Genomic DNA, 24853 nt, shown 5'->3' on the forward strand with positions numbered 1-24853 from the left:
GAGCCAGGAGGATGAACTTCCTGTAGTAAACAGACTTGCCGCCATCGTGAACGCCGCGAGATAGATAGGAGCAGGATAGGTGGCCCGGCGGACATTGAAGCAGCACTTCATCACTCGACCTGAGTGAAGACTATCATCAATTTAGCGATAACTCCGAATAAACTGAGAGTGGGTCAGGTAAAAGAAAGACTCTAGGGCGGAATATAGAAAAGAAATACTTATCGCAGTCCACCCAGAAAACCTTTTATACACCACTTTTATACGGTGGACTTGCATCCGATATTATTCAGGTTGCCACTCTGCTCGGGCCGAGCTGCGATTGGAACCTGCGCTCTATAAAATTAAGATGTATTGATATTAATATTAATGAATTAAACTGAAGTACGGAGTTCCTATTTAATGTACGAACTGAAGGATGAGCCATTCTTTTGGTTTGTCAGGTTGGGGGGGTTTGCTCGGGAATATTTTGTTGTGAAAGAGCCCTGAGGGCAAAATCTGTTCAGGCCGGCGTTCCAGCCCAGACAATGGCCAGCCGGTGGACTGAGAGAAGCCTCCGAGCGGCTCCTGACTGCTGGAGCTTCCCCGTGGCTGATGCTCGCTATCAATGGACGGGCAATCAGGGGTGCCTCACTCGGCCCATCATCAGGCAGCCCTTGGCCGACCTTGTCTGGATCGGGCGTGGGTAATGCTTCCAGAAAATACGAAGGCTGTTGGCTAGACGGGGAAATGGAAAAGCATCCTAGGAAAGGCCCAGCAAAATGCCTCCCTGTGGTTAGTAAGAAAACTCGGCCAGGAGTTGAGCTCGATTTGACAGATCTTGCTTTCTCTGGGTCAGTGTAAATTTGCAGGGGTGAAGTGCAGAAGTGGGGTTAAGTCCACGGGCTTTTTGCAGTCTCTCTCCTGCCCCCTTCCAGTGCTGGTTGTGTTGATCTCCTCCCTGAATTTGCAAAATGTCTTTTTAGCAGTGCCAGTTGGTGGGCACAATGGTTCTGTTCCAGAGAGTAACATGCTTTAAGTATGCAAAATATTTCTTCCACTGGTTAGCTTCATGGAATAATCTTGAATTCCAGTATTGTACAAAATGGTCTAAAACTTATCTACCTGGGCATGGTGTTAGATATATCACATTTCCTCTTGCCTTCTTTTCCAAGGAAAAGAAGCTCTAGATTATGTAAATTTTCTCATAGAGAAAATAATCTCTGAATACATAATCCAGAATTATTTTGATTACGCTATCAGCTATTTGGAATGAATGCACTTTCAGTATATATGGAATTGCTCAGGTAGTGGGCTCTAGTCCCACGTGGATCACCATTTATTTATGTGTTTAATTAATTTATAGTCTGCTGAACTTCATTTATGACTCTGGGAAGTATACAGTATTTAAACAATTTGAGACAAAGCAATATGAAACAATCATTTCTTCTTTATCGTCAGGTCTGCAAGAGATGTGAGATCTCAGGCTGGGAAAGAAACGAGATGGATATTCCAGGATCAGCTTTTTTAAAATTGGTTTGAAATGGTGACATGTTTAAAAAGTCTACATAACACCCCCCCCCCAAAGCTTTAGTGTTTATGCAGTGAAAAAAAAAGATAAATTTATTATAGTGATTAAAATAAACTAAATGTGCAAAAAAGAAGAAAAAACTAACAGAAAAAAATCCATATAATAGTTATAAATAACCATAGAAAATTAATCCAGCTGTTAAGCATATCACTAAATATAGACCATTTCACAACATATGGTCATCTTATTCTTAGAACACAGAGACTTTTCAAAAACAGATAACTCATATTCTGAATCTCTTCCTTAAAATCAGGAATGTAGGTTTCTATCCAATTTCATAAAATTATCCTCTTTGCCCTACTCGTTTGCCCTGTCCGTTTTTAAACATTCTTTGAGGGGTCCAGTAAACCCAAAATAATATTTTCCTGTGAATATGTTTTATTTATAAATCATAAGATGTATATTTTGCATTTGTTAATACCTGAACCGATTGATTCTCCAAAACTGGATATTTCAATTTTTCATTCCAGGCTTCAAAAATATAATTAATACTGACTTTCATTTCACTTTTTGGGTCCAAACACTGCATTTCATAAGGAAGTTAAAATTACTGGTACCTCTAAAGGTTGCTAAAGAATTTGGGCCAAACTGTTTGGTTAACATAGGTTTCAATTCTATATACCGTATTGCAGGTAGGCAGGTAGGTCAATCTCAAAAGGCAATTTCTCAAAATAGTTAAAACAACCACTAGAAATCAACTGATTTAAAGTATTAATCCTTTGTTTAACCCAAGCATTCCACCACAACATCTTCCCTCTTATTTTCAAATTTGAGTTATACCATAATGTCAATTTCTTGGACATTCAAGGAACAAGAGGTTCAAACAGTTCTTGGATTCTCCCACCCTAAAGAATTCATTAATAAATGAGTGCTAGAGTTTGGCTCACTCAGTTTCCAAGGTGGCATATTAACCTCTTACCTCCTTGGCAATAAACCTAACCAATGATACTATCTTTCTGGGTGTTATTCTACTATTAGGTGCGTGTGAATCAGTTTATCTCCAAAGGTATAGCAGATACGTGCTAGAGACACTCAGTTGCAAACTGCTGCTGAGCCGTTGCTAAAGGGCTGGGAGATTTATATGATTCCTTGTGTTATGTTTTTATCACAAATAAATGTGAATTAAGCTCCAGTGTAGTGATGCCTGATTTTGCCAAGAAGGCTGTTACTTTTGTTCAGTGACATTGTACCACTGAATATTAATTTGTAGAGCACCGTGGCAGGAAACAGCTGCTGCTTTGAAGCGTTGCTTATGGGCTTTTCAGAGGCAATTTTCATACTGGGCCTCAAAGAATGATTGTTCAGAGGAAAATAGTGTGGATGGGGAGAGAATTTCAGCTGTCCTTCCACATGTTAGATGCATCATCAAATTGTTTCTTTTGTGGTGCAGAATTGAGGCTGGATCACCTGGTGTCCTACCTTCCATTTCTAGTCAGTTCCTATTATGTACTTAAAAGAGTTAAAGCTGGAATAAGCAAAGGCCAGTCCCTTGGGGACTGTCTGTGCTAATTACCCACAGTATAGTTTCCAGTGACTGTGTCCTTTTGATATATAGCTAGAAACATCTAGATAACGTAAATCCTTGTTAGTGTCTCTCTCCCTGCATTTGCCTGTCTTTTGTCCTGGTTTTACCAGTTAACTGTGTGTGATACTTGCTGGTGTTTAATAATGTCAAGTTAACATTTTTTCTAGCCGTACTGAGTGGCGTGCATGCTTGCTTGGATGTGGATGTAGGGGTGTGGGAGTGTGCTGAGTACCAACTAAATGGGAAATTACCTACAGTCACAACACCACAGCATTGCAACCCCAGTAAAATTTACTTCCACTCCCCATGGATTATTTTAAATTTGATACCTGGGGTATGAAAGTATGTGTAGTGTGTTTATAAGATGCTGCTTAACCAGAAGTGCCAGTTTCTGAATCTGAAATCTTACATAAGCAAAACATTTTCTAACAGAGTATTTATTATTTTGTTTATTTTTAAAAAAAATAAATACAAACTCTTTGTCTAATCATTCTTCAGCACAGATCAATGGAGTAAAATGGAAGGATAATGTTGTCTTTCCATACCTCAGATTTATTTTCCTCAACTTATAATTATGCATTTGAAATTTCTACTAACTGATATTATTTTTGCTGTAATATAATTTTGGAGGTTATTCTTGGTTAGATCCATTACCAAGATTCTTGGTAATGTCATTTGAAACCTTTAATGGATTCTCTCTCTCTCTCTCTCTCTCTCTCTCTCTTTCATGTCATTCTTGTAGCCTGTCATTTGTAGATCCACTTTCAGTGTCAACTCTGTCTCTCTTGTCAGATAAACCTTGTTCCTCTTCTGCCATTTCTTCCAAAACATCTTTTGGACACAGTCTGTCCATAGCAGCAAACATCGCTATTGACATTGTTGATGTTAACTTCTGATTCCATTTTTCAAAAGTATCCATTAGTATGTTCAATGTTATAATGTTCTGCATCATTCTGCAGCTGTTAATCAGGTTTATATGTTCTTCTCCTTTAATTAAAATCCTTAGTTCCCTCTAGTGTCCAATTTTGAAAATTGTTTAATTTTTTATGTCTTAGAAAAATACTTTCCCACAGGAAGGATTCTTTATAATTAATTCCAAAATCTTATTTCAAATTTATCTGGACCCTTAATCTGTTTATAACTTTCTAAAAATTAAAGTCTTAATTAGCTTTTTGCTATTTATTCAAAATTGTTAAGTTCTTAAACTTGTAGTTAAAATTTTCTTTCATTAAGGATTGAAGGCAGACTCACCTGGTGTTTTTGGACTTGTTGATCCAAAGTTTTCCAAGGTGAAAAATAGTTAATAAGCAATTTCTGAATGTGATTAGAAAAGGAAGTATGCAAACTTAGTGTCATTTTAAAGGCGCTGATTGCGATTTAAGCAAGATGGCTATTCCCTCACCTCCCAGTGCTCAAAACCCACCGGAGACTTTGCAGTCTCCTTGCAAGGAGCAACTGTCTGGAGCACTTTGTCCAGAGAAGTTCGAAGAGCCATCTTCAGTCCGCCATTACTTCCTCCGGAACTATTTATTCTGTTCACCCTCCTTTCCTCCTTCTTTCCCCTTTATTTATTCATACTTCTTCTTTTTGCCCCTTGTTGTTTAACTTTATGGGTGGAAAAGAATGAAAACCCTCTTTTTTGTTTAAAATATGGTTTACTTCGACAGGTGATGGGATGGCAACCAAGACTGAGAAGCAGATGTCCATAAAAGAAGAGCCAGAGCGTGTAGAAAGGCAGGTGATCTTTAGAGGAGGATCTAAGGAGAGCACCCCTCAAAGATGTAAGCAGGAAAGGGGGACTGGAAGTCACTACCATTTGCTGCCAGAGAGGAGAGAGAAAGTTGCTTCTGATAAAACGCAAGTCAAAGCTGGCCAGTGCAAGGAGGAGAGTTTAAAAAGTCTTGACCAAATAGTAATCCAGCAACTGATCCACATTGGAGAAAGTAAAATCACACCTAGCAAGCAGGAAAATAGCTTCTGCCAGAGTGTAGACATTAATAGACCTCAGATTGTCCATTTAGCAGAGAAACCGTATCTCTGCATCATTTGTGAAAAAACTTTCCGCAATCACTCAGGTCTTCTGGTCCATCAGAGAATCCACACAGGAGAGAAGCCGTATAAATGCCCTGATTGTGAGAAGAGCTTCAACCAGCGATCACATCTGACCTCTCACCATGGGACCCACACAGGCGAGAAGCCATTTAAATGCTTTGACTGTGGGAAGAGCTTCAGTTATAACTCCGGGCTCATAATACACCAGCGAATTCACACTGGGGAGAAACCATATAAATGCTCCAACTGTGAGAAAAGCTTCAGTCAAAAATCTCATCTCCTTTCACATCAGAGGACCCATATGGGAGAGAAATCCTTTAAATGCCCTGACTGTGGGAAAAGCTTCAGTTACAACTCTGGTCTCGTAATACATCAACGAATCCACACTGGGGAGAAACCATATAAATGTTCTGACTGTGGAAAGAGCTTCAATCAGAGATCGCATCTTATTTCGCATCAAGGCATTCACACAGGGCAGAAGCCATATACGTGCCAGGATTGTGGGAAGAGCTTTAGCTTCAATTCTGGGCTTGTTATACATCAACGGCTTCATACTGGAGAGAAACCTTATAAATGTCCCAACTGTGGGAAAAATTTCAATCAGAAATCGCACCTTATTTCACACCAGAGAATCCATATGGGGCAGAAAATTTAATTTCTAAAGACAATTCTGTAGAGGCTATTAATATTAGCATCATCTTTGCTCTCTAAACTGTAGCTTTTGGAGGACAATCTGCGTCATCATCCATGTGTCTAGATGGACTTATTTTAGAATTTTGAAATAAGATGTGTAGCAAAAAGAAGGGTGACTACCAAGAGCAGTGGATGGAACAGGAGGATCGAGGTCAGGGATCAAGGCTACAATATAAAAATGCCAGAAAGCCTATACTTAATGTACTTTAATATCAATTTTTCAATTTTATGAGAAAATAATATTGTAGTTTTAAATGTAAAAGATTTATTGGTCACTAACTACAGGAAAATGCTTTAAAAATTCTCATTAATGTGTTGATATAGATTCTTAGCTTGGGCAAAATATATAGCGCTCTTTCCAAAGTCTCATCAGTGCATAAGGAGAAGGTGGGAAGTTGGACCCCACTGCTGACCACATCCTTAATGCTTTGTTCCCTTTTGGCTTGGGAGTTTGCTGTGCTTAGATTTGAAAAGGAAATCCTACATTTCTACAAACGAAAGGGGTATATCTATATCACATGGGATGCTGGAATAAAGATGTGACATAGAGGTTGGGGCCACAAGGCAGTTCGTATTCCTCCACAAATTCTAGACTATGCATGGAGACAACTTTGGAATTTCAAAATGTAGTAAATCGAGAAAATCATCCTTGTTATGTACGATCTCTAGGTTAGATTTCTCTAATACTTTCTATATAAGGTTGCCTCTGAAAATGGTTTGCAAAATTTAGTGGATACAGAACGCATCAAGATTACAAATTCAACTTGAAGTATGCTTGGTTTAAATTAGTATATAGCTCCAATTTTGTTCAATTGACACTGGTTAGCAACTTGCTTCTGAGCACCATCCAAAGTTTTGCTTATTGGCTGTAAACTTCAAATGATTGCCACGTGAGACTGTCCCTTGCAGTCCTCCTCAGGAACTCTGCATTGTGCCCCTGTGTGGTGCAGATGGGGAACACCACTTCTCACTTGTGACGCCTGGTTATGGAATTCCCTGCTCCAAGTGGTCTGTCTGACCCCTTCTTTAGTAGTGCTTCAAATTGGTACTTTAAAGGAAGCATTTTGTTCTACCTCTCTCACCACGCCTTCCGTGATTTTTTTTTTAGTTTTTGAATATTTGATCTAGATTCCAGCTTGTTTTTAGGCGGCTGTTATTATTATTATTACTACTACTACTACTACTACTACTACTACTACATTGGAACCAGACTTAGTCACGCTTAAAAAAAGACCCACTGAAATCAGAGAGGTTTAAGGTAATCATGACTAACCTGTCCCATTGATTTGAATGCACCTGTGTAAGCATGACAGCATATAACCTACTTCATTGTTGTTGAGCTCTAGTGTTCAGCAGCACTTGGCATTATGGCCAGCGGTGAGAGATGGTGGGAATTGCAGCCTAACAACACCTGGAAAGCCTTTGGTTATTATCCAGTCCTGGATTACTGTAGTATGGATGCTGTGCGCTGCCCTGAGACCAAGGGGCTGAAAAGCAGGGTGTAAATATTAAGTCAATCAGTATTTATCACATTTTTAAGTATTGATCATTACAGCTTAATTGCAGCAACTCTACTGTACATAATGTTGCTAATCAGAATGGTGTATATGGTCGTTTTTCAAGTCTTGAAACTGTTTCTTTGCAATAAGTGGAGAGTGTACACGCATTTTTTAAAAAAGATATTCTGATACTGGTTGTTTGCTTGGATTTTTGCTTTTTATCATTTTCTCTCCCCTCCTTATAATCAAATGTAATTACAACACTAAGAGAATTTACTTGCTTGAATTAACTTTTCAACAACACAAGGGAAGCAGTGCATAAAACTCTGGAGCCATGCGGGAGAAGGCACTTTTCATGTTCCAGATGGTCGAACTTTTGACAACAGGGTATCTTCAGAACAGCTTTTCCTGCTCATCTGAGTAGTCAGTCTGGTTCATAGCAAGAGCGGCAGTCCCACAGATTGTCAAGCCCTAAGCTGTGCAGGGCTTTTTTGAGTCTGTGCCACCCCTTGAATTATTCCCAGAAGTCATCAGCAACTGTTGATCTCTCATTACAGGAATCATATGATTTCTATATGTTAAACTGGTCAGCAGCCTAGCTGCCCTATTTTGTAGTATTTGCAATTTCTAGACTTTTTCAAGGGTAGCCTCACATGCAGCACATTCCAGTAGTCAAGACAGATTGTAACTTCTCCACAGTCCAGCTGGCTCAGGAAGAGCAGCAGTTGATGTTCAACCTTGTAATTGTGCAAACATTCTCCTTGCCAAGGCTGCTACCTGCAAGTCCAATGACAGTTGGGGATCAAAGGGCACTTCCAATCTGCTGCTTCTGGGGACTGCAACCCTGTGCAGAGCAAGTTTCACTCCAATCCCAGAGGCCAGCTTTTTCCATACCAACAGCAGCTCTGACTTGTCTAGATTTAATTTCAACTTGTTTTCTTTCATCCAGCCTATTATCGAGGTTAAGTAACATCTAGGGGTATTGATTCCTTCCTTGAAAATTGGGTGCAGTAGAGCAGGGTTTCCTCAACATGCTAATGATATCTAATTCCAAAACTCTGGATGAGTTTCCCCAGTAGTTTCATGTAAAGATATTAGTAATAAGTCATTGTTGTTGAAATCTGTTCTCAATCTATTTGTGTGTGCGTGTGTGTGTAGCTGAGAAACAAGAAGTGTATTGTTGCCTACTGAGTGCTAATCTATCCCAGCCTTTCTTTACTCAGTGTCATTCAAATGGCTGGGGGAATATAATCAAGCACATCTGGAGAATACCAGATGGGAGGAAGCAGCCTAGTAAATATTTAATGGCATAAGATTTTAGGGGCCATACTTATTGTCCTATAAAAAATTAAAGGAATGCCAATAGAAATAAACATCTGGGGAGAAAATGTGGTTTCTCTTTTTAGTGTTTTTTTTTTTTAATTCTTAAGCGCATGCTTATCAGTTTTAGAAGTCAACCATGTGTAGGGATGAGGGCAAGAATCCAAAACGTTTTGACAACAATATTACTTAAAACCATTCACCTTAGAAAGAAACTAAAATATTAGTGACTATAGTACTCTGACCATAAAGTGTAAATCCTTGGAAAAATTAACACTAATTTAAATGGATCTTTTCATTGTGTCTTGTCAAATGCAATGCCTTGGATATCTTGCTCAATAAAAATATAATTTCTTTTTCTGTTTGATTTCTTTGGCTCTTGTCTCTATTAGGTCATGCCTAGTTGTGCTCCAAGTAAAGAACTTGGTCTTGAACAAAGAATGGTTTTCTTGGAAGTTAATGAAACTCAACATACTGTACTGATTTCTACAGCACTTTGAAACACATTTAAAAATACTTCCTTTACTTTCTCTGTAGAGCAAGAGGTACACAATTAACGTTCCTAATCTGTAATTTGAGGTTGAAAAGAATGACTTACCAAATACATTTCTATCCGAAACATGGCAGAATTAGACCTCTAAATCCAGCAACTGGAAGGTAATTTCATAGTACCCATGGCCATTTATAAAAACCATTAATACTGTACCTATAGCAAAATATTAGAATCTTAATCCTCTAGCACTTTTACTGAGCTTGGAACAATTTAAACCTTTGATATCCCATTTGCCAGTCTGCCCGGCCCTATAGCCTCTGAAAACCTTCCTCAATCACATAGAGAGGTTGCAAATCAACATTTTTTTTTCCTCTTCTGAGAAAGGCTGAACCTGAGGAACATATGTCTATCGTGGTTCTATTAATGATGCAGGTCAGAAACTTTGCTAGCAAAAAGGGCTGCCAGATTATGCCTATAGACACTGTATCTGCCATTTCTTTCTGAGCTTACTAAAAATGTGGCTTCAAGCTACTATTGCTACTAAGGGAGTCTGTAGGAGGAGGATCAACAACATCAAAATGGTGGGCGTGACTGGGTGACTGAAGGCCTTTCTCTTTTTACATTTGTGTGGTGTGTGTGTGCAACTTACTTTAAAAATCAGTGGGCTTTGCTTGCTTGAGCCTGCCATTTTATTGTTGACCCTTTCTGCAGATGCTCCAGATTGGTACCATAGTCATAACCCTGGTTATATTGGACTGTTTCAAACATTTTCTGCTGTTGAATCTCTTTGGCATTCCTGAATTTTATTTCTAATGCATCATTTAAAAAGTTCGGTGTGCAAGATCTCTTCATTTACTCTTCAGCTATAATTTTCCATAGCCCTTTCCGTCTTTTTAAAAAGATGATTTTTATTATAAATAAATGGAAGCATAGATGCTGAAAAATAAAGTACCAGCTACTATCACAACATTTCGTGAACAGGTCAATCTCCTAAGGCAGCCATTTTGCGAATGTGCCCGTGAGCTCTAAATGGGCCACCCGCTTAATTAGTTTGCCTAAATGTGCTTATACCATGGATGTAGCTGAAAGTGGGGATACAATCTAGCGCAGACGATTGAATGCCCTGTACTGTTTTTAGATTACAGACGTAAAATCCTGTGTATTTCAAAAACTTTTCAGTGGGTTAAATACTGTATCAAGGAGACAGGATTTGATTTGTAAGGGACTTTTTAAATAATAAAGAGTGAAAAATAGATTAGGAAAGGCATTTGTGGACTGCTACTCTGCCAAAATCAAATGCCAAAATGTGAGTCCTAGATTTCAGCTGTCTTGCTGCTCGGGTGTACTTTCAAGGAGGAAGTGGGCTGAAGACATCCGCAGCAGACTTCAAGGTAGATTCCACCTTTCTGTGATGATTGAGTATTAGAACTGTCACTCAAAGAATGACATGTAGGGCACCTCCTCCCAGGTTAAATTCAAGAAGAAAAGGGGACTGAAGGGAAGGACTGGGATCTGTGGGTAGAAAGATGAGTCTGAGGGAAGCTCAGAGTCTTAACCCCCTAACCCCATTCCTCTGTCACAGGAACAAGTTTTGGAAAAGATTTTTGTTTGTTTTATTTATTAAGCAAACTTCTATGGCTGTCCATCTACCAGAAGGTACTCTGGGTAGGGAACAAGAATAAAATACACAATAAAATTAAAATCCATTTGAAACAAACCCACTCCCCCCACCCCCAAAATGCCATTTATTGGCTATATTAGTAGCCTACACAATATATATTACTGGGAGTCATCTTGCTATGAGAGTAAAAAGAAGTCCCTAAGAAGCTAACCAAATGTACATTCTTGAAGGGACCTTAAAATTCAAATTCAAATTCAAGTTCAAATTCATATTCATATTCATTCATTCATTTATTATGGTCTTTGACCAGCCTTTGTAAAAATAAACAACACAAAAATTTATTATCAGGGAAGAAGGAAAACAATAAAATAGTAAAGCAACATAACTAATTAAAAGTTTTGTGCAACTGTATAACATAATAAGGATATTTGGCCACCTGGTATGTGAGTGTTGAGTCAGCATCCATTAAAAAGTAATAGCATAAAATTTATCAGTACAGCCCTCAAATTTGGAGATGGAGAGGTTAGAGCACGTCTTGGGACATCATAAAAAGGACACCGTAAAAGGATGTGAGCAAGAGTTTCTACCTCCCTGGATCCACAAAGGCAAAGTCTCTAAATAAGGAGTCCCATGAAATCTTCCTGCCAGCAGTGCTGAAGGGAGGGCCTCAAAGTGGGCTCTGGAAAAGGCCCATCTATCTTTGCTTAGGGTTAGATTGTATAGATAGCCCGCAGTAGGGGGCTTGCGGCTATGTAACAATTGGCGGTAGAATTCAGGAGCACTGGTGATACCATTTTGGTGTTAAATATTTTGGAGAGAGGCCAAGGCTGCAAAGTTCTTCTGTACAAGTATGGTGCCAATGAGATTGGTAGCTGTCTGACAACAGCAGAGGCATCAGGCCAGAAGGGTCCAACATGGTTCTGAGACCTGAGATTAAAATCCTGGTCCAGGCCTGGGCCTTAATGCTTGGCACATTAGCCTCAAGCCTCAAGACTGCGTTAAGGGTGCATTTTGGGGTACCAAACAGAGTCCTAAGAAAATTAGATTGAACTGCTTCAGAAGCCCTTAAGTTTGTATATGGGCCAAGTTGTATCCCATATAACAGTTGCTGGGCAACTGTTTTAGCCATAAACTGTTTGCTGCTGAGATGTAATTTCTTATAAAACTCTTTTTGAGTTACATAATAAAAGTGGGTTGATTCTTTGTTCAAATGTTATTTTTAAAAAAGTTCCTGTGCTATTCTATTCTTTTTCCACATTCTACCAAGCCACATATGGAGAAGAAAAATGAATTTCCAAATCAAGAAAGCGTTTGACAGTGTCAGCAAACCCAATCGGACCCTTAAGAGAGAGACTGGGATGACTGGGACTCTGTGTCAATTATGAAGAACCCCCCCCCCACACACAAAGGACACCCACAACCGTTAGGATGTGCCGCATAGTTTGAATATCAAAATGGTTGACAAGAAGTGGTCCACAACCATTTTTCATGTAGAGCAAGGTGCAAAATGACCTCTGAGGACTATTCTTCTTCCAGAGGCCATGAGATGTGGAAAAGAGAATGGCAGGAAGTTGCCAGCCATTCTGGAGCTCTCTTTTAGAGCTGTTTGAATGGTGGCCACCAGAAATTCATCTCCTTGCGAAGAAAGCATCACCTGCTTAATAATACTTTTATAACATAATGCTTTTCGTGAGTTCAAAGCACTTTAGATGTATTATTTAAACATTACAAAAATCCTTGAATAACACATAATATCCCTCTCTTGTAGATGGGATGCCTAGTAAAAAATCCGGGGTCTGGTAGTCCCTTTTCCTCTTAACAAATTTTAGTAAAAGGTATAAGCCTTTGTGAGCTGCATCTGATGAAGGAAGCTGCAGCTCCTGAAAGCTTATGCTTCTTAATAAAATGTGTTAGTCAGAAAAGGGGCTACCAGACTCCTGATTTTTTGCCATCATAGACTAACCCGGCTCTCCTCCTGCAATGTCCACAATCTGAGGTCTAGAAGAAAGTTTATGGTGAAACTAGAACTTCCCTGGTTTCTAACTCAATCTGTCAACCACTACAACAAACAGGCTATTTTAATCCTGACTGAAAGGTTTTCCCATACAAAAGCCCCTTGGCTAGTTGAAGGACTATTGGTAGGAAATCAGGAATAGTTTGGGAGCACCTTTTTTGACTAACACATTTTATTAAGATGTGTAAGTTTTCATGAGCTGCAGCTCATTTAATCAGATCTGAATTTTTTTTTTAATAAAATGTGTTTAGTCAGAAAAGATGTTTCCAGGCTCCTTTATGCTTCCATAGACTAACATGGCTCTCCTCCTTAGTGTCAGAATGAAAGAGTACTCTAGCAATCTTTGCCCTTCTGTAACAGGTTGGATGAGTTCATTATTATCCTTAATTTAATTTAATTTAATTTAATAATAATTTAATGGAAGGACTGTAATTTAATAACATAGAAAAATCCACAGGAGAAAATTACCAAATAACCAAAAACAGCCTGGCTGGCTTATACTTTTGCCTTTGAACCTGCTTAATGTACTGAAATTGGGAGATGAAATATAAAAAGTAAATTTTAGACCATGGGATAAATGGCATCCCCCTGGCCCAGATAGCTTATTGCCTTCTTATTATAAAGATTTTGAAGATGAGCTTTTATTACCTTTGCAAAAAATGATGAACTCCATTTTAGATAATGGAAAGATACTGGATAATTGGACAGGGACATATATAGCACTGATTCCTAAAGGACAGGACTTGACTTTGCCAAAAAATTATAGGCCAATATCACTACTGAATACAGTAATGATTATAAGATATTCACAACAATTTTAGCTGAAAGGCTGAAAAATGTTTTACAAGATTTTATCCATGAAGATTTATTTTTTTTTAACCTAAGAGCCAATATTATAAATGTTCTTAATGTATTAGAGTACTTCGAGCAACATAATGAAAAACAAGCTGTCTTAATATTTCTTGATGCAGAGAAAGCTTTCGACAATTTAAACCGGACATTTCTGTTTAAAATTTCGGAAGATAAGGATTTTGGAGAGAACTTTATTACATGGGTGAAACCGATACATACTTCACAAAAGGCATAAATAATTGTGAATGGGGAATTGACCAAGCCCTGTGAAATACAGAAAGGAACAAGGCAGGGACACCCCCTTTCGCTGTTGCTATTCATTCTGGCTCTAGAAGTTTTGAACAGAGACATAAGACAAAATGAGAGAATTGCTGGAGTCAAAGTTAAAAAAAGAAGTTCATAAACTATGGGTGAGGGCCACATGGTAGAATATTGTTAGAATATTTACTAGAACACACTATAAAGCACTTGTGGTTGAGTTTCAAGAGGATGTGGTTTGTGCAGCAAATATTTGACAGTAGGTACAAAAGTCCTACCTTGAAAAGGGGAAGAGGAATGGTTTTGAGGTATTCAGAGACCATTGAATGACCCAGTTATGAGACCACTTATGACCCTAGTGTAACCAAAATCTAATTAACACAGTAAAATGCACACCCCTAAGGTGGAAATTTTTAGAAAACATAGAACATGCTAAGCTTATGATGGGATGTTAGTATGTAACATGGAATCAAGTGCATCTGTACGTACAACTATGTAACCAATCATGTTTTTTATATGCCTACTTCCCTATTTCTGAAAAGTATAAAGATTGATGTAACCCTTTGCTCAAGGCTCCTCTCTTTAGAGAGACGGGACCCTTTTTGCTGAAGCACTTCAATAGAAAGAATAAAAGGATTCCCCGACTCGGTGTGTTGATTGGACCTCGTGTGCTGGGTAGACGAACCTGCTACTCTTTTGTGGCCAACAAGGACATTCCCCAATGATTTGGTTTTAATTTTGAAGAACACCTTAGGAGGGATAGATGTATTAATGGAAAAACTAAGAGAATTTGGTGCATTGGCTGGATTTACAATTAATAAGGAAAAAACAAAGATGCTGACAAAGAATATGGAGATGGAAGACCAAAAAGAATTTTCTGTGAACACTGGTTTTCAGATTGAGCAAAAAGTGAAATATTTGGGTATTCCATAACTAACATGAATTGTATGCTATTTCAAAACAACTATGTTAAAGTACAGAATGAAATTAAGAAGGTTTTATGAAGATGGGAAAAATTACAATTGTCATTATTGGGAAGAATTTCTATGGTAAAAATGAATGTATTACCTAGAATGTTGTTCTTATTTCAGACAATACCTGTTTTGAGAACCGATACACCATTTAAACAGTGGTAAAAAGACATATCCAGATTTATGTGGCGGGGGAAAAAAAAAGTGTTCAATATAAGATTCTCCAAGATGCAAAGGAAAGAGGAAGACTGGGATTACCTGATTTTAAATTGTGTTTTGCTACCTGCTGATTGGTTTGGATGCAGGAATGGCTGTTGTTAAGAAATAACAGACTTTTAGATTTAGAAGATCATGGTCTGAGGTTTGGGTGGCATGGTTACTTATGGTACGATAAAGTTAAAGTAAATGTAGATTTAAAAAAAAATTATATTAGGAATGCCATACTACAAATATGGAATAGATTCAAACTCAGGCTATGCCTGAAAATACCTTTGTTGGCCTCAACTCAAGAAGTGTTTTATAAAAAAGAAACAGCAGGCAAAGACAAATGGTTAACATATAAAGACTTGCTAGTACAAGAAAATGGGGAGCTTAAGAAGAAGTTAAGAGAACAATTGACTGCAGAGGGATTTAGTTTTGAGTGGTTCTCCTATGCACAGTTAAGAGAAAGATTTAATATAGATTAAAAAAAGTACCAAGAATAGAATGTGATAAAACAGAATTTGAAAATGAATTATGTACAAATGATGAACATGTGAGTGCTAAAATGTATAAACTTTTGTTGAGATTTGAAATGGAGGAAGAGCAAGTTAAAGAATATATGATAAAATGGGCCAAGAATTTTGCTTATAATATTCATATGGATCAATGGGAGAAAATGTGGTTAAAAGGTCTGAAATTCACATTGTCTTACAATTTAAAAGAAAACTTTTTTAAAATGACGTACCGTTGGTATATGATACCAGAGAAATTGTATGTATAAAGGTACTTCTAATCACTGGTGGAAATGTGAAAAACATGAAAGGACATTTTATCATGCATGGTGGACATGTGAAAAAAATGAAAAAATACTGGACACAAATACATATGGTGATGCAGAGAGTTTTAAACATTAACATTCAGATGAAACTGGAATTTTTCTTATTAGGATTTATGGACAATTAGAAAAGGCTCATGGATGATTGGTTTAATATATAGCAACTGCAGCGAGGCTATTAGTGCACAAAGATGGAAGACTACAGAAACCCCAATAATGGAGGAATGGATTGTGAAGATGAACATTTGCAGAAATGGCTAAATTGACTTGTTTGATTAAGGAGGGAACCACAACTACTTTTATAAAAGACTGGAAACTGTTTATAGACTTTTTGCTGAAAATCGATAAAAATGAACTGCTGATTTCAGGATTTACTGATTAAAAAGGTTTGTTTATGGGAAGAAGGGAACTATAATATGCAATAGGGGAGGGTGGAGATGGTAATTGCTATGTTTGTAACTGCTGCAAGATCAGAAGTTGCTTCTTTAGATATCCTTTTCTTGCTTTTTTGTTATTCTTTACCTTTTATTTTACCCTTTTATAATTTCTTTTCCTCTTCTATGTTTTCTTTTAAAATCTTTGTAAAATCCTATTTTAATAAAAATTATTCATAATGTTAATAAAGAATAAATGGTATAACCTGCCAATGTCTTTGCAGTGTCAGAATTTAGTTAATAGAAACTACTATATTTGATTAGGTAGGAAGCAATTTGCTATATTGTAGTATGTTAGGAGTTGTGGGTCAACGGAAATCAGGGTAGAAAAGTATTGTGCCTCCTCTAAGTTTCTAACTGCAGTTCTTACCATCCTGGCTAGCACAGCCAACAGCCAGAAATTATGTGTGTTGTTGGCTGGGTTTGCATGACACTTAACTATGTTTAATTGTTTTACTTAACTCACTTTCCTGGATTCACATGACACACTGAGCTGTAAACTGAGTACATGAATTTGCATGATACCCAAGGCTAATATCTGGTTGGCTAGACTGTGATACCATGTGCCGTGCAAACAGTCAAGAACAATACCCAGTAGAACTAAATGGTTTTATCCTTGTACTCAATCTGACCAGTGACAGACTAAAAGCCAAGTTAGGCACTGGCGCACACTGACTGAACTCATGCCACACAATAAGCTAGGTTTCATTAAATAAACCACAAAGTCAAAACTAAATGAGCTTTGCTGTTCCTTAACATAGCATGTGAATTCAGACTCTGATTTAGAAATTAAACTTTGTTTTGCAGGGCTGTGGCCATTAGAGGGCTCTAGAAATCTAAGGAGGAGGCACAGATGGTTGGCTGGGTTGTTCTCTCCAACTCTGGCTTTTTGATTCAGGTTCCTGGCTGAATTGTTGTTGCATACTGTTCAGCCATGCTGGTATTTTCCACATATTTGGTTCCACAGTGGGAACCAAACATGAATCCTTTTCTCAGTGTGTCCGATCAAAGAAAAATGAACACCAATGCTCAAGCAGTAGCTACATGTCTACAGTCATTAAATCTTGAAGGGATGTGTGGAAGAATTTAATCCATTTGAATATTAATAAACGTTTTAGCATGTAGCAGCAAATATTTAGCAAGTAGTAGCAGCAAGTAGATATATAAGAATAGCTTCTATGTTGTATTTATAGTTAGGCTTCAAGAAGTTGGTCAGGACAGCTAGGCCTAGCTGAAGCTGTGGTTTAACATTTAGCAGATACATTTAGTGGGTGCAGCATAGCACCACGGGTCTATTTTAAAACTGTCTTTTTATAATAAATTTGTAACCAATCACATTTATAATTATGCATTTCCTTGTTGCTTCATTATAAATACACTGTTTCCTGTGTTTCAGGGTCTTGCCCATGGAGAGTCCATGCGTGTTTGAACTGGCTTTGCAAACTCATCATAAAGTGTTGGGAGACTGAAGAACTCTTGTGTCCTGCTTGAGGAGACAAAATGAACCTCATCTTGAGAAGGGAGAGAAAACTTGGAAGTTGCAAGTGGGATGGAGCAGATCCTTCTTGCAGATTTTTCTCCCACAGATGCAAACAGCAAGAGGTTGAAGCAAGCAATATCTCATAGAGATGATTCCTTCAGAAAAGCCTCCAAAATCCAGCAGCTGAAATATTCTCCATTTTCATCGCTATGCTGGAAAAGGCTGAACCTATTGAATGTTAAAGCGTTTACCTGCCTACGACTGCACAACTTAAGTTTATTGAAAAGATACTCTGTATTGACTCCAGGCTAAAGCTACAGTGGGCTAGTTTTATTGTTTAATCTGCATTTTTTAAAAAGGGAAAAATATCTCCTGCTGCAGAGATTATTCAAGAAGGTAGATCGCCTTTCCCCATTAGGACTGAACAGTGCAAACATGCCTTGGCCACATCTTCTTTCTACTATACAGGTGACCTTTCATTCCTCTTGTCCCCAGTCTATCAGCAAGCCAATTTTGAGTTTGCTATTCCAATGATAGTTTACCCTTAAGCTGAAATTACTTATGACAGCCACAAGATATGAAAAATCTCACTGAATCATAGAATCCTAGGGTTGGAAAATGCCTTGGAGGTCTTCTAGTCCAACCCCCAGCCTAAGATTGGCCATGTAAGCTCCTCTAATACATCTTGAGGAAGACACAAGAGTGGGTAAGACTGGAACAGAATCTAGGGCACAATGAAGCCTTGGTTTATAGTTCCCCAAACCCAAGAACTTTAGTGATATATGAATGTAACTTGCTGCAATTTTGATTGATAGATAGATAGATAGATAGATAGATAGATAGATAGATAGATAGATAGATAGATAGATATAAAGTTTCTTTTGAATTGACCCCAACTCCTAATGATATCATGCACACATCCATGTACTGTAGATTTCTTGGCAATAGTATAGAAGTGGTTTGTCACTGAGGTCTGCGATTTTTATTTCCTGTCTAACCTACAAACGTGGAATTTCCTTGGGGTCTCCCATCCAAAGTGCAATCCTGCTTATTGTATCAAGCCAATGTGGGCTAGGAGCTGCCTCAGCTATGATCAATTGGACCTAAAGACTGTTGCTTTAGCTGAATTCTGATCTTGAAAAATGAAGGAGTCATGATCTGGAGAACACCAAATTCAAAGCTTCTCAAAGCCCTCTTCAATTGTTCATCTGAACAAAGCTGAACAACAACTAAAAATGGAAAGACTTTAAACTAGGTAAAAAAAAAAAAAAGGTACAGATGCTAGTTCCATCCCTTTCTCTCCATGACCTCCACATGGAGGCCAGAATTCTGAAAGAGATCCATTCTTGAATTTGCTTGGATGCTGAGTACTAGGTTTCAAGTTATATCCACATAATGGTCCCACAGCACATGGAAAGCTACACACACTTTCAAGCCAATGCAAATATAGGTCCCCCAAAACCTTCCAGCCAATGTCCAGAGGCTGGAGGTTCTCTACCCACTTTTAGGTTTTTGCACATTTCAGATTGTCTGAAGGTCTACATTCAATGTCCATTGGCACTTTGGCTGCATAAGTTATTATTTTCAGGGCATTTTTTCCATGCGCCACTGGAGTTCACATGGCTTACCACATGGCTTATGTGGAAGTAGCTGTGTGTATAATCAGAAGCACAAAGGCTTTTTCCTGCAGATGTAATCTGAGTGATGCTGGCTGGGGTGAGGCAGCTTAATCATGTGAGTACTCCAGTTTTCAGAATAGCTCAATGGGGCTTCAGAAATCATAACCTAATTTTTCCTGTGTACACATGCTCCCCAACAGATTAACTGGGTTTGCATGACACACCAGACCTAAAAATGAGGTTGAATATGTGTGGTCCAGCATGGTGTGGAAACCCAGCCACTGCCTTAGCAAATTCTGTGAAACAGGCCATCACATTAAAACATCATATGGATCACTGGGGCAAGTTATCTGAATGCAGCAATTGTATTTTCTTTTTTTTTTTAACCTGGCTTTGGATTCACTGTGAACCCAGCCCATGAGGACTTTAAGAAAGCCATGTTCATTGCTTACACGTATGAGAGAGACTTGGAAGGAGAAGCTAGATCAGACCAAGGTTCCATCCAGTCCGGCACTTTGTCTGCAAAAGGAGCCAGTGAGTTGCTTCTGGGAAGGTCACCAGTACATGTGAAGGCAGCAAATCTTCTCTACTGCTTGTCTCCACTAACTGGTAGAGAAACAAAGCCTACTCATGAGGATTTGGAAAGGAAAAGCTGTGAATGATGCACACTTAGCATATACACACAAACACATACACACAATACTCCATTGTGAAGATATGCATGCATTTTGTTCTCCAGTACCTGCCTGTGGATAAAGTCTGTCCAGAATGAGGCCCAAGTAACCAAGCAGTCAGCCCCTGCCTGGCACTGGATTTAGCTGTAAGAAAAAGGAAGGTTCCTACCAATAGGCTACTGTAATGTCTTTTCTAGAGTTTTTCTTTTCTTTTTCCAAACCAAACCATCTAGATGTATGTTATCTCTCTGTTCCACAGGATGGGCAAACTGGGAGAGCTTCTCGCTGGACAAGATAAAATTACTATCAGAAGAAACTGGCTTTAGCCCTCTAGAAAGCACTATTTTCCCCGCTCACTTCCTTGCTACCCTTCTTCCCCATTCAGGATAACAGTTCCATAGCTGAAAGAGAAGAGGTCACTTGCTTTCCTTTGATTCCAAAAAGGGTCCACCCCTCGCTTGCTGTGTAGGCTGAGACTGTGGCAATATCCTGCCAGCCGTGCGCAAGGCCTCTGCCACAGATGCCACGGCATCAACCATCGGATGGAGGATGTCCCTGGTGCGCTGGAGCTCAGCCTCAATCATACTGAGCTCCTTAATCCTAATCTCCCTCTCCAGATGGCTGTCCCTAGCCCTGGCCTCTCTATCCAGCTGGGCCTCCCTTGCCCGGGATTCGCGGTCTAGTTGGGCCTCCCGTGTCCGGGCCTCCCTGTCCAGAAGCATTTCCCTCAGCATTGCTTCACGGAACTCCCCGGCACTGATTTCACTCCTCTCATGAAGGGCCTCCATGGTCTCCCAGGTCCTCCTGTAGTCGGTCATGATCTCGTGCATCATTTCCTCATGTGACCGCCTCTTCCTTTCCCGCATAGACGCCATCCTTTCTGCTGTCGTCAGGGGACGCCCAAGAGGATTATCTCGTCTGCCTCTGCCTGCAAGGGGGAAATGGGTTAGGCACCTTGACAATATTATCTACTGTTCAATTAATCAGTCCAATTAGCTGCCCTAGCAGCAGGGCAGCAAAGCTGAGGTAGCCTGAGATAGATGGATTCTTTTATGTTCCAGGAACAGGAATCTAGGGCAGTCTGCAATTGGATATAATTTAATTAAGCTGGTATGATTTGGCAGTTAAAATAAGGATGGAGAACCTATAACCTTCAGCATCTTTTCCCCATTGCCACTGATCCAGTGTCTGCTGGAACTTGTAGTTCACAATACCTGGAATGACCCACTTCCCACTTTCTCGGCTGGAGTGCCAGAGGCCCAAGCTCGGTCCTCATTCAGTTACAAATAGGATGAATGATTTAAGGGTAGTCACTATTTTTCATCCTATACTGAAAGAGTTGAAAAACAATAGCTTCTGTGAAAGAATGACCAACTACCACCAAAGCAAACAAGGAAAAGGTGAGATATATGTGAGATTTGGATATACATTTCACTGCATATTACCCAAGTTCATTCTGTTTGAAAAAATTTGCATGATTAAGCATAACAGCCATTTTTTGCACAGAAATGCTGAGTTCTTCAGTACTAACGTGCTTGTATACTTCTATTTTAGTACCCTCAAATTTCTCTGCACCAGTGTCTTTTTACATATTAGAAAAATCAGTTGAATTAAAACACTGGACAGTTTGTACCAGACTCCAGCTTCATTTTTATTTCCAAAAATCCATCTGAGGGCAAAGTGAGTTCTATAAATTGGCATAGAAAATAAAAATGATGTGATTTCAGCCCAGTGCTTCAGAAGTGTGCTCACGTGTTCAAAAAAGGAATAAAGGTTGGAGGGGTAATAGGGAGAATTTTGTGGGAAGGGTCTAAAGGTAGTGGCAAGTACTGTCCCAATCTGGCAAAAGGGTAATTGGTTATGTACATTGGCAGCCATTTTGTGAAGTGTGCTTGTAAAATATTCCCCAAATGTTTCCACCAGCCCAAACTCAGTACAGTATAGCTTCAGTGATATGGAAAATAACATTCTATTATTGTCTCTGTTATTCTGAAAGAGTACGTATTGCAAAAGTACCCCAAAATATTAATACTGTGACCAAGATTTAGCAACTTTTACATCTTCACAAGGAGCTAGATCATATTTAATGTTTGCTCCATGTACAATCTGGTATTTTTATTTTCAGCCCTCAACTTCCTTCTCCCTTTTGTCCACAAGCAGACTTCTTCTTCCAAACTGGCACTTTTCCAACGTCTCCATTTTCTCTGTCCTTCCTGTTTTTCTCTTCTTTTTTCCTTTCTGCCTTTAAACAGAAAGGAAAAAATCATTTTGACAAAGTGGAAGTGAGACTGCTGGGAACAACGGCTGATTGGTTGCTAGAATGAAAATCTAAGTTACCTCTACCAAACACCTCTTACCTTTTTTGATCTCGGCTCTTCTCCTCCTTTCTTCCACTTTTTAAAGTAAAATCAGCACATCAGAGAAACCACAGGTCCATGTGACTCTCTTGGCAAACTGAGATGGGAATCCATAACACCCACTTTTAGCCTGGCTCCTTCTTTGAAATTAATTTCAAAGACTGCATTTGTCTCCCAGCTGCATCTAATTTGGGCTTCTAAGCAGGAGAAAATTCAGGTCATTTCTCTTACTTTCTACAAACCAAGAGCCAATCTCTAACTTTGTGGTATCTCAGACAAGTTCTTATGGCTAATTTAAACCCAAGGATATGAGATGGCTGAAGAGCTGAGAGCACCCATTGAAAAAAATGCCATTGCAGAAATACGGCGCTTGCTCACCAATAGCAGCGGGGTGCCCATCTTCACTGCAGCCAGGAACCCGTTGGCCACACAAAGGCACCGCCTTGTCTTCAGTACCTTCCTCAACTATTGTGGTTTCAATCACGCTGGGATCTACCACTGTCACTAACTCTCGTGAGATCCCCATGTTCGGCTCTGTTTCCGTATCTGTGTCTGCGTCCATGCTTGAGAGAGTGTTTGGGGGCGTCATTTGATTGCCCTCTTCCTCGGAGACCTGGGCCTCCATGTCTTTTGCATCCTCGCTTTTCACCACGACCCGCATGGATCCATCCATGCCGGCCAAGCTCCGGTTGGTGGCCCTATCCATTTCACCTCCAAACATCTGATCCAACTCTCGGAAGTAACGGCAAGACACGGGCTCGGCTCCAGCACAGATCTGTGCATCTTTGGCTCTCCGATAACTTCGCTTCAGATCCCGGGCCCGGTTCCTACACTGTGAAGCGTTGCGCTCGTGACCCCTGGCTATCATTTGGGCTGAGAGATCCTCGTAGATGTCACTGTTTGGTGGCCGGTTTTCAATCCACCTCAAAATCAGCAGTTCACCCCAGAGGGCAAGGAAATCCCGAGTTTCTGTCTCTGACCAAACCGGAGCTCGAGGCTGCAACCGTTGGCGAGGGGTATGTGGCATTTCTGCTTGAGCCTGGTGGATGCAAATCAGCAGCAAACTCCACAGTGCCCAAGCTCTATAATTGCCCCCAGAATGCCAGATTTTCCCCAGAAGACCTAGAAGCTGCTTTTGGGGAGGTAATAACACAAAGGTGGCATAGAAGGGCAGGACCCCGAAAGAAAGGCAAGATGGAACCTTTTGCATGAACGAGTGTTCACATGAACAGTTGTTAGTCAGTAGTAACGTCGTGGGCGGAGCTTCGATCCGGACTTGGAAAGGTCTCTTTTAGACACTTGGAAGAACCAACCCCCGCTTGCTACGTCAGAGCCACCGACCACTGAAGGGCTCCTTTTGAAGAAGGGTGGAAGCCGCCACGCCGCGAGCCAATAAGCGAGGTGGGGAGGTGGCGGGCGCTCCTTCTGCAAACAGGAAGAGGAAAGCGTCGCGGCCGGGGCTCCCCAGGCAGGTCCCGGCCGTCCGCGCGAGGGGAAAATGGTGAGACCTGCGAGGTGAATAGGATCTGTCTTTCTGTAGCGCGCGGTGGGGCTTCCTGGAGAGTTTGTCTCCCGCCACTCCCATCTTTGCTTCTACACTTCCCTGGATCTCTGCTGGCCTTTCTCCGGCGTGGAAAGGAAGAGGATGGTGACTAGGAATTACTATCGAGCGTTGAGCTTCGAAAACTCTTGGGAAGTTCGTGCGTGGGATCCTGGCTTTGCTTCTGGAAATGATCTATATTTAGATAACAGCAGGACTGCTGAGAGCTTTAAAATCGCGGCGCATGGTGAAAGAGAGGCTGCATTTTTGTTTCCAGGCTTGGAGGGATTCAGGAAAAAAATACGTCTATATGTAGAAAGAATGGAGAAGGGAGATGATGCTTTAGAACTGCATGGAAGGACATAAATGCGTGTGAACTTGGGAGGGGGAGTGGATTTCTATATGGGAGGAAGGTGCCCGTGGAAAATCGTGGGGGGTGAGATGAACTGCTTTTCAAAGAGTTTTGAGTACCACGTGCCCGTCTGTTGGCTGGGAATGATGGCCATTGCTTTCCAAAACATCTGGCAAACATCAGATTGAGGAAAATTGCTTTGAAAGAACCCGTGCCTTTGGGATTTTCTTAAAAGGTTTACTGAATAGCCACAGTTGAAAGAGTAGGAAGAAAGCTAGCCTCCCTTCTCAAGCATCTGCTATGGCTAAGAAGCATTAATTTATAATCAATCCCTCAGCCTATGCAGTCAATCACACTAAATCTGTCTGGGAAACAATGGGATTTAATATTGAAATAACATGCACAGGATTACATAGTACGCCTAAGCATGAAAAGTCTTCTTTATTCTTACCTTCAGTTTGTTGTTTGCTTTGTGTTGAGTTTTAGATTGTAAACT

At 39.8% G+C, this 24853-nt stretch overlaps 2 protein-coding genes across 4 annotated transcripts; one reads left to right on the forward strand and one right to left on the reverse strand.

Moving 5' to 3' along the window:
- The first annotated feature begins 33 nt into the window (after window positions 1-33).
- On the forward strand, window positions 34-7026 carry LOC103055236 (uncharacterized). 3 transcript variants are annotated; one of them, XM_025172351.2, is made up of 3 exons: window positions 41-177; window positions 1438-1522; window positions 4760-7026. In XM_025172351.2, the coding sequence occupies exon 3, from the start codon at window positions 4768-4770 to the stop codon at window positions 5797-5799; it is 1032 nt and encodes a 343-aa protein (XP_025028119.1). In that variant the 5' UTR covers window positions 41-177; window positions 1438-1522; window positions 4760-4767; the 3' UTR covers window positions 5800-7026. The 3 variants fall into 3 exon arrangements, with proteins under 3 accessions (XP_007437023.1, XP_025028119.1, XP_025028120.1); XM_007436961.4 differs by lacking the exon at window positions 1438-1522 and having other exon boundaries at window positions 34-177; XM_025172352.2 differs by having other exon boundaries at window positions 52-1522.
- A 3904-nt stretch (window positions 7027-10930) lies between these two features.
- Window positions 10931-23541, reverse strand: LOC112541701 (uncharacterized). The gene is made up of 2 exons (XM_025172354.2): window positions 22844-23541; window positions 10931-21036 (listed from the first exon to the last, which is right to left on the reverse strand). The coding sequence occupies exons 1-2, from the start codon at window positions 23490-23492 to the stop codon at window positions 20525-20527; spliced, it is 1161 nt and encodes a 386-aa protein (XP_025028122.2). The 5' UTR covers window positions 23493-23541; the 3' UTR covers window positions 10931-20524.
- Between the last annotated feature and the right edge of the window lie 1312 nt (window positions 23542-24853).

The sequence above is a fragment of the Python bivittatus genome, unplaced genomic scaffold (genome assembly GCF_059951505.1).
Source record: "Python bivittatus isolate LINGU-HERP-01145 unplaced genomic scaffold, Pbiv_v1 ctg000080_np1212, whole genome shotgun sequence".
In the NCBI taxonomy this organism is placed as follows: domain Eukaryota; kingdom Metazoa; phylum Chordata; class Lepidosauria; order Squamata; family Pythonidae; genus Python; species Python bivittatus.

Excerpts from the sequence above, each read along its gene's own strand:
- LOC103055236 (XM_007436961.4), top strand. The coding sequence starts at position 4,768 with ATGGCAACCAAGACTGAGAAGCAGATGTCCATAAAAGAAGAGCCAGAG.
- LOC112541701 (XM_025172354.2), bottom strand. The coding sequence starts at position 23,492 with ATGCCACATACCCCTCGCCAACGGTTGCAGCCTCGAGCTCCGGTTTGG. Across the intron at positions 21,037-22,843 it reads TGGGCACCCCGCTGCTATTG|GCAGAGGCAGACGAGATAAT; the intron begins GTGAGCAAGCGC and ends TCCCCCTTGCAG.